Here is an 11,866-nt window from a genome sequence, read left to right on the forward strand (position 1 = left end):
ATATATACGACGGGCTTCTTTCAGTTTCCGTCTACCAAATCCACTCACAAGGCTTTGGTCGGCCCGAGGCTATAGTAGAAGACACTTGCCCAAGGAGCCACGCAGTGGGACTGAACATGGATCCATGTGGTTGGTAAGCAAGCTACTTACCACACAAGCCTGCTGCCTATATGCATCATCAGTGTCTGAAAAGATGCTGATATTCTGTATATCATCGCAGCAAGATTTGACTGGCATGCCGTAACCGGATACTTCTCACTGATGATTTCCAGTAGAATGAAATCATCATGTGATATAGGAATTCCAGCACCCATGACAGTCGACCCTTGTGCACTTTTATGCACCAAGCACCTATATGAGAGGATCTCTCAAGGCTAATAATGCAGTATTTGGTCTTCTAATAAGACATTCATGTTAAGTTGAGTGTAAAAGTTACCTTTTGGTATTAATATTGCTTCCATCGCTAATAATTAATGTATGTGTGTGTGTGATAAAAATTTACAAACCTTGAGAAGTGTAAAATGATTTGTTTTTAATGGTAGAATTCAAAGTAGTTAAAGCTATAAAAATATAGCACTTAAATAGTGTGTGTATGTGTGTCACTTATATAAAATGGTGAGAAAACGATCAAATTTTCCTTTATGAGTGAAGTCTTTTGAGGTATTTTATTCACTATCAAGTTACACACTTGTCACTTTGCCGCAGTGAACTAGTGATTGGGCTATTTAAACCTGTAACCTAGAATGGTATTCACCAATTGTGATATGAAATAAATATGCACTCCATCTGGTGTACACTGTATGAACTATGTATGCACAAGAAGTGTACTGGGTTCACAGGCTGGCTGACAATGAAGGCTTTGTATGTGACAAGTACAAGAGCAATTAAGAGTCAGAATGCTAGTAAAATAACTTCTGTTTAGTTGTTTGGAATGCTCTAAAGAAGTTGATGATAGTTCCTGTAACCTAGACAGTTTAATCAGCTATGGAGAAGTGTGCTCTAAAGCAAAGAAGCTAGAATAAGGATCAGGTAGAAAACATTCAGGGTTTTACCTCTGCTGGCAACTAAAGGGTTCTCTCTTCAAGTAAAAGGTAAATAGTGTGTTGCTTGTATGTGAAATGAACTGCTGCAAGATATTGAGATATGATCACTGAATGCAATGGCTGGAGAGGGACGAAACAAGCATGCTCTACTGGATATGTGTGGTGTTAGTATGCAAGAACAATATAGAGAAAATCTTTTGAAAGGGTTCACACTGTGTCACCTAGTAGCTACTGAGAAAATTAGTTGTATATGGGTTTTTATGTTTAAGAGTGTTGTAATCAGGATCAGGATTGGCAACAAGGTCAATAAAGAATTTAATGTACAGATAAATTGAGGTTCACTAAGTTTCTAGCTTCAGGATCGAATATATTTGAAGTGTTGTGCATAGAGCTATAGAACCAATTTCAAACTTGGCCAAATCGCCTGAAATTTCAATGGTTTGAAGACCAGTGTATGAGTGAGCAGTTGTTACTGGTGTTGTTCAGTCCTGATTAAGCACACCTATGAACAAAGGTTTACCAGTTATGATCTGCCTATCTCTTAAAGTCTATGTAGAATTCCATTATCTAAAGTATCCTGTCCTGTTATAAGATGTGATTTGAGGGAGATTTGGCTGCTATTTCTTGCAGGTGGAGCAATCATGTAATGGCCTCCTTATTGGGTGATGGCAAAGAGCAATGTTGTCATTGGTAACAGCACAAAATCCAGTGTTATTTGAAGTGTGGCTTTGGTTGATATATATAAGACTATACTGTATTCACTGCAAGCAAGAGTTATACAAAATTTGTCATGGAATCTTGAATAGAGCAACCAAAGCTTCAGATGCACAGAAGTATTTCATAGTAGAAGTACCTTTGAAACATCAAGTCTGTGAACTGATCAAAATGTTGGAGGTTGATATAATGAAAATATAGTAACTGAAATGTGAAAAATGGAAGGGAAGATTTTGGGAACTATTGGCAACAAAATGTTTCTCATTTCATGCTCAGAATAGTGCGTATAAACCGTATGGCAATGATATGGTATGAAAAGTAGAAGGTCAATCAAAGCTGAATAGAAACGGGTATTATTCAGCATGTTGTGTTACCTTATAAAGATTGGGTGTATGTGAGAGGAGTGAGCAACTGAGTGTTGAGGACATTGGCTGATCTAGACACACCTGCACAGGTGTGTCTAGATCATTTGTTCTTAGTGTATGGAAATTTATCTGTAACCCTCCATTATGTTTTCAGGAATAGTGAACATCAGACTATGTTATTCAGTGTATATTCCCCACTCCTTGACAACAGTACAGTGTGATTTGTTTGAGATTTAATATATATATATATATATATATATATATATATATAAAATATGAATAATATATAAATATATGCATATATCCATACATATATGTACATACCTACATCTATATGTATACGTACATGCATATATGGGTACAGGACATAAAAAAAAACGTTAAACACAATGAGAAATGAAAACAAAAAACAAACTTTTTTTTTGAACAACAAAAAAAAACAAACAGAAAAACGAGACATGCAACATAAAGAGTATACCCCTTCATCAGTTGTCCCTGTTCCATCTACTCCGCGTTTCGAAGGCAATACACACACACACACACACACATACAAGGGAGATGTAGATAGATTGAGAGACTGAAAAATATGCTGTTGCTAGAAGATATACTTCTTTAAATTTTTGGTTTCAATATTCAATATTATGATAGGTAATATCATATATCCACAGAGGTATTCTATCCATAACTATTCAGTCAATATATCATTTAATATATACAATTTATATGACTTTTAGGCACATTGCATGACTGTGTGGTTTAGAGGTTCACCTCCAAACAACATAGTTTCAAATTCTGTCCCACTGCATGACATGTTGGACTAATGTCTTTTACTATAGCTCTGGGCCAACCAAGGCCTTGTGGGTGGATTTGATAAATGGAAACTGAAAGAAGCCCTTTCTGTGTATATGTATTATTCTTTTATTTGTTTCAGTCATTTGACTGCATCCATGCTGGACTTATTCTTTGTAAGCCTAGTACTTATTCTATCAGTATCCTTTGCATCTCACAGGGACATAAACACACCAACATCATCTGTCAAGCAATGGTGTGGGGACAAACACAGACACAAAGACACATGCACATAAATATATATAGATATATATAACAAGCTTCTTTCAGTTTCCATCTACCATTTCCACTCACAAGGCTTTGGTTGACCTGAAGCTAAAGTGGAAGATACTTGCCCAAGGTCACACACACATACATATATATACCTGTGTGTGTGTAAGTGAGTTTGTATTTCCCTTTTTTTTTTTTATAGTTGGTTGTAAACAGCGGCTAAACTAATGGTGTTATTTACTTGCAGTTCTGTATAATAGCATGTCCAGAATAAATACAGTAATTGGAAATATACTTAGGGATATGATAATTGAAATATTTTAATGCTTAGTTTTATTATCATTATAATAAAACTTCTGCTTTCTATGCTGGCATGGGTTAGATAGTCATTATTGCACTTCTAGATGAGTCTGAACACTGCATCTCACTTGTAAGTTTAATTTTTGATTCAGTTTTTATGGTTGGATGCCAACACCAACATCTTTACAGAGTACTGGGTGCTTTTTTTTTTTTTTTTTTTTTTTTTTTTGTGACACCAGTACTAGGGAGGTTGTCATGTCTTTGAGAAGATTAAACAGACCAGGTCCAACACTTAACAGAGTTCACAGTAGTGGTAAAAGCGGGTGGATTTTATCAATGTAATAACATTAGATAGGATAGGGGTGATGGCAAGATGGATAGCAAAAGATCAATGAATGGTAAGGACAAATAATTGACTTCTGTACCAAATGGCTAAGTGGGGAGTATAAGTAGAGTGTGTGAGGTATATACATATCTGGTGAGGGCTCTTAAAACATATGTCTCAAGATGGGTAATAAAACTGTGAGAGGTGGGTGGAGTGTTGGTGAGAAGGTCAGACAGGTGCAGTGACATCCTCAGTTGCACTGGAAGCTGAGTATGATGAGCAGAAGAGATCCACTGCTATCCTTAGTCACACTGGCAGACTGCTGCAGTGAGATTGAAAAGAGGAGGGTGGGAAGAAGAGATGAACAATATGGACGTGAGTATGAGAGATGAGGGTATGGATGATAAACAGATGAGTGATAAAAGTGTGGGATATATAGAAGACTGGTGAGCAATAAGATACTTGTTTGAGAAATGAGAGTGCATCAAAGAAGTTAATAACATGTGCATATATATATAGTGGTTGGCGTTAGGAAGGGCATCCAGCTGTAGAAATTCTGCCAAATCAGATTGGAGCCTGGTGTAGCCATCTGGTTTCACCAGTCCTCAGTCAAATCGTCCAACCCATGCTAGCATGGAAAGCGGACGTTAAATGATGATGATGATACCTAGTGATACATGGCTGCATATGCATACATATGTACACACTAACAATTTTGATGTCCATTTTACCAAGCTTGGATGGACAAACCAGTCTTTTCCTATTCAGCATGTAGTCCTTTGTCATCTCCTTTGTAAGATGCAACAACTTCAGATCCATCTTCACCACTTCTTCACAAATCTTTCTTGATCTCTCTCTTCTGTGAGTACCATTCATTTTGGGTACCTAGCACTTCTTTATACACCTGTCATCCTCCATTACACATCACATACTCATACGCATGCAGTCCTTTCTCTTGTATACCACGTCTGATTCCTCTTATGTTCAGTTTTTCTCTCTGTTCATGCACAGTATTATTACACATCTAGCAAAGCATAATCGTGAAGTGATCATGCTTTCTAGTCTGTAAATCTGCATTCAAGACCAAATTTCACTACCATGTCTAAAAAAAAATATTCATTTTTATGTTGTGAATGTGTACATTTACATATGTATGTATGTATGTATATAGATAGCATCATAATTTTTTTACATGCGCTTTCTATACTAGCATGAGTTGAACAGATCATCACAGGTGAAGACAATTCTTATTTATAGTTACTATCATCCTTGATGGAGAGTGGGGAAGTGGGGACCTTGTCTTGCTTGCTCATTCCTTTTTGTTTTTCTATTTTTATTTTCTTTGAAATGTACTTGGTAAATTTTATTTTATTGTGGTATCACAACTAGAGGTTTTGTCCCCAGCAACACTCCTCTCTTCCCTGTATTGTCTCTGTCACAGTACCAGAGAGTTGTCTTGTCCTCACCAAAATGAGAATCCATCTCAAAGTGTTGTGTTTGTATAGTTGTTCTTTTCTTTCTCAATCAACTACTGAATACAAAGAGAACCTTTCAGTCCATGTTACTTATAGTTTCAAAGATATTCATAGTAGTTGAACACCTATCATCAAGCATATCTGATTCATGCCACCTGTTTTACTTAACAAAATTATTTGTTTGGAGCACAAAAAGCAGGGCTATTTGAAGTGGAGTCAGAAGAGCAATTGGCAATAGCAGAGGTGAACAAAGATAAGAGGAAGTGATAAGATAAAGGCAAGAGCAGATGAGGAGTGGTAATTGAGGTGCTCCAGAGGAGTGGGGTTGCTAACTGTCAGTGCAACAAGAAGTTAAAGTGTATTTAGTAGGAGAATGACAGTGGACTCATATATATAAGCCTGGTAAAAGGTGAAGGAACAAAGTGATAAGGATAATGCAATCAACACATGCTGAGGAGATGGAGATAGAAGGTTGTGAGTGAATGAGGATGAGGATAAAAGGAGGGGATGAGCAGTAGGTAGATGAGGAGATTCAAGCATTTAAGGTGAAGGAGTTGCAAATGTACACTTGGTTGTGTACAATATTTGAGATTCTGTCTTCTTCAGCAGTGAGGATGCTTCTGTGTTGATTCTTGATCAGCTTGAAATCTCAGTCTACCATCTCAACAATGATGTACTTCTTGAATCATCTGAATATGGTTCTAGATGCACTTGTCTGAAAATAAGAAAAGATGGTCGTGAGTCATGGTTGAAAATCCTTGGATCATTGATCTATTTTGCTCTTTATGTTCTGGTTCTTTAAAAAAAGAATTGAAAGCAAGATAATATTCTTTTACTCCATTTGGCTTAATTAGTTAAAAGAAGGCATGGAGGGGAATTAATAGACAAATCCAAATACCCAGTGTTCAGTAATGCAACAGTGCTAATATTATTAATAACAAGAGCAATCGGAGAGCACAAACCTGTGCCAAGGCAAAACCAATGTCCTCTCAATGATTAACCACAGATGATTTTTAAAATGAGAATATCTGAAATGAACTCGACTGCTCTCACAAACAAGAGTACTAAAAATAAACCCGACTGCTCTCAAAAATTAAGTAAAAAAAACATGCAAAATAATCCAGAATCCTTGTCCGGTACCGGATCAATCCCAAAATCTAATCAGTTTATGCCAGTCACGAGACCAAACATCTCTGTAAGTTTCATCCAAATCCACTCAGCAGTTCTTGAGATATCTTGTCCACGGATAAACAAACAAACACCACTGAAAACAATACCTCCACCTTAGTGAAGGCAGAGGTAATAATGATTTCCTGTATTAGCAGCTGGCTGCAAATTTATATGGTAGGGGTCTCCAGTATCTTACTGGAATTTATTTTATAGGCACTGGAGAGAGGAAAGGCCTAGTTGACTTAGGGTTTGAACCCAGAACCTACACTGAAAACCACAAGGCATTTATAATATATAATAATATCCTTGGTTTGTTATCCTGGTACAAACTATCATATTCAATCTGTCTATAACCATACTAACTTAAAAGGAAAGAACAAACAAAAGAAACATGAACTCCACAAGCTGCAAGCAGGCAATCTATCTAGGAGAATAGTTAACTCTGAAAAAAATCTTATACAGAATAGAGTGGGGTCTTTTAGTAGTTCTGTAGCAGATAAGCTCTCTAGTATTGGTGGCTAGATAAATGCACTTAGTAAATGCTGTAAAGTGTTTAATGAGAGAAAAGTCATCTGTTAAAAAACACACCACAAAAGAAAAAATAATAATAGGCATGATATACACTCAATAACAAAAACCATCAGCTTTCTGTGTCTTTATGTGTACTGATTGGCCATGACAAGTGGTAAGACACTAAGACTCATTCAACCCATGCCAGCATGAAAAAATGAGCAGAAAATGATGTGATGTGATGATGATGACTATCACCTTCATATCTTTATTCATTAACTGAAATCTTTGGTATTTCTTTGTCTACCATCAGAGACAATACTTTCCTGTACAATCCTAGTTGTTGTTTAGCTCCTGGTGTGCCTAGATCAAGCAGATCCATAATCCAAGGCATTATAACTGACCATCTCTATACAATGACCAATGTAAGTTAGGGTGTGACTTGGAGAAACTATGACTGCTATTTCTAGCAGTAGCCTTGTGGTCTCAGTTTAAAGCAGAATGGTTGGCATGAAGAAGTGTGTGTGTGTTGACATTGAAAAATCTGCTTCATAAACACGAGCTGGCAGAAATGTTAGCACACCCGGCAAACTGCTTAGCAGCATTTCATCCATCTTTCTGTTCTGAGTTCTAATTACACCAAAGTCAGTTTTGCCTTTCATCCTTTCAGGTTCATTAAAATAAGTACCAGTTGAGCACTGGGGTTGATGTAATCAACTTACCCCCTCCCCTAAAATTGCTGGCCCTGTGCCAAAATGTGAAACTATTAAGTTAATGTTAACATATTTAATGCAGTATTAAGAAAAACTAACAAAATAATTATGCTGTCAATGATTTTTTTTTTTTTTTTTTTTTTTTGATGATGTATTTTGGTCTGAAATTATATGTTGAAGCCTTTATTATATTTCGAGAGGGTCATACTGCCAAGAAACACACCACTGTCATTGTGGTTCACTCGGTTTGAGTTATCATCATTGAACATCCTCATCTCCATGCTTGCATGGGTCACACAAAATTTGTTGAGACAGATTTTCTACAGCTGGATACCCTTCCTGTTGCCAACCCTCACCTGTCTCCCAAGTAAGGTAAAATTTCCCCTTGGCCAGACATGTTTTTTGTAGAAGACTAGAAAAAAAAACATCACTTGTATGATGGTGATGCTTGTTTACAACCATCAGGTGATCTCAAAAGCAAGGTGCATACACATGATAGGCTTGTTCCAGTTTCGCTCTACCAAAGATACTTTACAAGCTACTTTGGTCAGCTTGGGACTACAGTCTGCTCTTGGAATTAACTTGCAAGTGGCTGAGCCCTCTACAGACACACATACTTTTAATGTAGGTCTCAAGGAGATTCAACATGACACACAATGTGACATGGCTGGCCCTTTGAAATACAGATACAACTCATTTTTCACAGCTGAGTGGACTGGAGCAAAGTGAAATGAAGTGTCTTGCTCAAGGACACAGCCGCCAGGAATCAAACTCATGACCTTACGATTGTGAGCCAGATATCCCTAACCACTAAGGCACTTTGGTCAGCTTAGGACTATAGTAAAAGACACTTACCTAAGTTGCTCACCGTAGGATTGAACACAAGATCACATGGTTTGAAAGCATGTTCTTAACCACTCAGCCCATGCAAAAATTTTTCATCACACATTGAAATGGTCACAGTTATGTATGATGAAGAATTTTTGATACTGTAACTAAAACTGAAGTGAATCTCAACCAATGAGTGTGTTTTGACTGTATGATGCCCCATCCCCCCAAAAAACATAACTATTTTTATATTTTAACAAATGTAATAATGTCAAACTTATTAGAACCTCATCAGTCAAACATAAATTTCACCATCTTTGCAAATGAAAGAATCACCGAGTTAATGTACAAGATAGTATATAGGCTAGCAAAGTAAAATGTATAATTTTATGGCAACTCAGAGGCACCATCTGCATGCATATCAACAGTTAAGTTGGTGTTAACGTATTTAATGAAGGAAACATTTGAAATTTATTGTTGAATCTTTTGAACTGATGACCAGTTTACTTTCTTTTTTAATGGTTGTTGTAGTTAGATGTCCTTTCAACCAATACTCACCAATGAGAAAGCTGCTGGAAATAACAGTCAAATCTCCTGTACTCTCAGCACTCTGGAAGGACAACTTGTTTAATGCAGTCCATGGTCATGTCTGAAACACCTTGATCATACATTTGTTTGCTTGAGGCTAAACAACAATCCATTTGGAAGCAAGCACATGATGTGCACAATGTTTAATAAGTTAGTTTATCTTGAGAAAGGCCAGGAGATTTTAGCATTTTGAACAGGTCCCTTCGTCAGAGAAGCAGACCATCATTAAATTTCTTCATGTTTCACTTTGAAGGGAGAATAGTTCTGTGCCTCTCCCATAGATGTAACACAATGGTTGTTTAAGATTTGAATTTATGTTCCTCTGATGCATCATCTGAGACATTTTGGTGTATTGTTGAAAATGAAAGATAATTATTCTCATTAAACAGTCTACATTTGTTTTACCAGACTAGTATGAATTAGTTATTTCTGTAAATTTCAGACACATGCACCAACACACTTTCTTTTCATAAGCCAGCCTAGCTTCCTAGTGATGTTTTGATGTTTCAGTATTTTTTTTTTTTTTTTTTTTTTAATGTGAAAGACTGTACAATGTATCTAGACATTTAAATGTATGTACATGCTTGTGTATTTTGTTCAGAAGGTAATTAAATCTGTATAGTTATAGAATTTTGTATATTTAGCTGTAAAAAATATTTTTTAAATATTTTTATTGAAATTTTATTGCTGCAAATTATATTTTAGGACATTTTGGTTTGAATAGTTGCTTCTGTTATTTACTTCAAGGTAGCAAGCTGCAGAATTGTTAGAATTTGAACAAAATGCTGAGTGGCATTTTGTCTGTTTTTCTCTTATTAATTCATATTCAGCTTAGCCTTTCATCCTTTTGGGGTTAATGAAATAATTATCTGTTGAATACTGGGGTCAATGTAATCAACTAACGCCATCTTCCAAAATTTCAGGTTTGTATTTGTACTTATAGTAGAAAGGATTATTGTTATTATTATTTTTATTAAGGACAATGGCTTGGCAGAATCATTAGTGTGTTAGAAGAAATTCCTTTCAGTATTTCAGCTGAATCTGTACATTCTCAGTTCAAATCTCATTGAGACTACTTCACTATTCATCCTTTTGGGGTTGATAAAATGCAGTACTGGTCAAGTACTGGGATCAATTTAATTAGCTAAGCTCCTTTTCTCAAAAATTGCTAGCCTTGTGCCTAAACTAGAAACAATTATTTTTATTTACTTTTAAAATGTTTTCTTTTTCTTTTTCTTATTGCAGCCAAAAGTCAAGCCGAGGGCTGTGTGATAAGCATTGACAAACAGTTTATGGTTCCTGTGAAAGGGGCCATCACACTATCTACAATGGACTTCACAAAGGGCCACACCCAAAGCAAAATAATTGAAATGCTCAACGGACGTAAGGCAGACATCATTCTCAGCGACATGGCCCCAAATACTACAGGAATCCGTTCAATGGACCATGATCTTATTATAGAACTTTGTTTTTCTGTTCTTGAATTCTCTCACAGCGTTCTCCAGCAGGATGGTGCACTCCTCTGCAAACTGTGGCAAGGCCATGAACAAAAGGAATTGGAGAAACGGTTGGGTGAAGTTTTTCAGACTGTTAAAATTGTCAAACCCCAAGCTAGCAGGGGAGATTCAGCAGAAATATTTCTGCTTGGAAAAGGCTATTCACCAAATAAGACACATATTCGGTGAAGGAAGAAATATTTAACACTCACATGCACACGCGCACAGACACACATACACACACACACACATACACACATGTATACATATGTTTCTCCCACTAAAAACAGGATTGATAACAAATTTTTTTTAATAAAATTTAAAAAAAAAATTAAAACATGCATAAGAGTTTTAAAAAGTAAAAAAAAATACAATTTTTTTTTTAAAATTTAAAAGTTATTAAAAAGAAATGAAGGAAATTTTAAGATTCAAAGAAAAAGGGGGAAAATATATAAATATTTAATTACAAAGCTGAAAATAAAGAAAAAAAAACGTATTTTTAATGTTCCTTTAACATATTGTAGAGGCAAAGGCTGGGAGTGAAAAGGAGGGTTAAGAAATAGAAAACTGCTGCTACCACCACCATTTGACTTGTCAGTACTCCCATTGTATTTGTATATTGATACTCTTTGTCAATATTGCTAAACAGCTTGAGGGAAATAAACAAAGCTATGACCAAGCTGCAGTGTTTTCAAATACTTTTTCTTGTACTTTCTCTCTCTCTCTCTCTCTCTCAACATTTCTTGTTCTACATCTCATCTATTCCTTTTTCTGCTTCATCTCTCTCTCTTTACTCTTTTACTTGTTTCAGTCATTTGACTGCGGCCATGCTGGAGCACCGCCTTTAGTCGAGCAACTCAACCCCAGGACTTATTCGTTGTAAGCCTAGTATTTATTCTATCAGTCTCTTTTGTCGAACCGCTAAGTTACAGGGACATAAGCATACCAGCATCAGTTGTCAAGCGATGTTGTGGGGACAAACACAGACACACATATACATATATACGATGGGCTTCTTTCAGTTTCCATCTACCAAATCCACTCACAAGGCTTTGGTCGGCCCGAGGCTATAGTGGAAGACACTTGCCCAAGGTGCCACGCAGTGGGACTGAACCCGGGACCACGTGGTTGGTAAGCAAGCTACTTACCACACAGCCACTCCTGCGCCTATGTTAATCATTTCTCTGGTTCTTTCATTCTCTTTTATACAGCTCAACTGAAAGTAATGCTCCAGGATGGTCTCACTCTCGCTTTCATACTTGTCAAACTCTAAAAGTTTT

At 36.4% G+C, this 11,866-nt stretch overlaps 1 protein-coding gene and 1 long non-coding RNA gene across 2 annotated transcripts in view; one reads left to right on the forward strand and one right to left on the reverse strand.

Moving 5' to 3' along the window:
- Nucleotides 1-11,265, forward strand: part of LOC106867284 (rRNA methyltransferase 2, mitochondrial) — a 19,199-nt gene extending 7,934 nt beyond the window's left edge. The window contains exon 2 of the mRNA XM_014912122.2: nucleotides 10,336-11,265. Within this exon, the coding sequence (XP_014767608.1) occupies nucleotides 10,336-10,775 (440 nt within the window). The 3' untranslated portion in view covers nucleotides 10,776-11,265. The remainder of the gene's footprint in view (nucleotides 1-10,335) is intronic.
- Nucleotides 3,356-11,866, reverse strand: part of LOC128247273 (uncharacterized) — a 76,949-nt gene continuing 68,438 nt past the window's right edge. Inside the window, exon 2 of the long non-coding RNA XR_008263630.1 lies at nucleotides 3,356-5,996. This is a non-coding gene — a long non-coding RNA (uncharacterized LOC128247273). The remainder of the gene's footprint in view (nucleotides 5,997-11,866) is intronic.

Source organism: Octopus bimaculoides, chromosome 3, assembly GCF_001194135.2.
Source record: "Octopus bimaculoides isolate UCB-OBI-ISO-001 chromosome 3, ASM119413v2, whole genome shotgun sequence".
Lineage (NCBI taxonomy): Eukaryota > Metazoa > Mollusca > Cephalopoda > Octopoda > Octopodidae > Octopus > Octopus bimaculoides.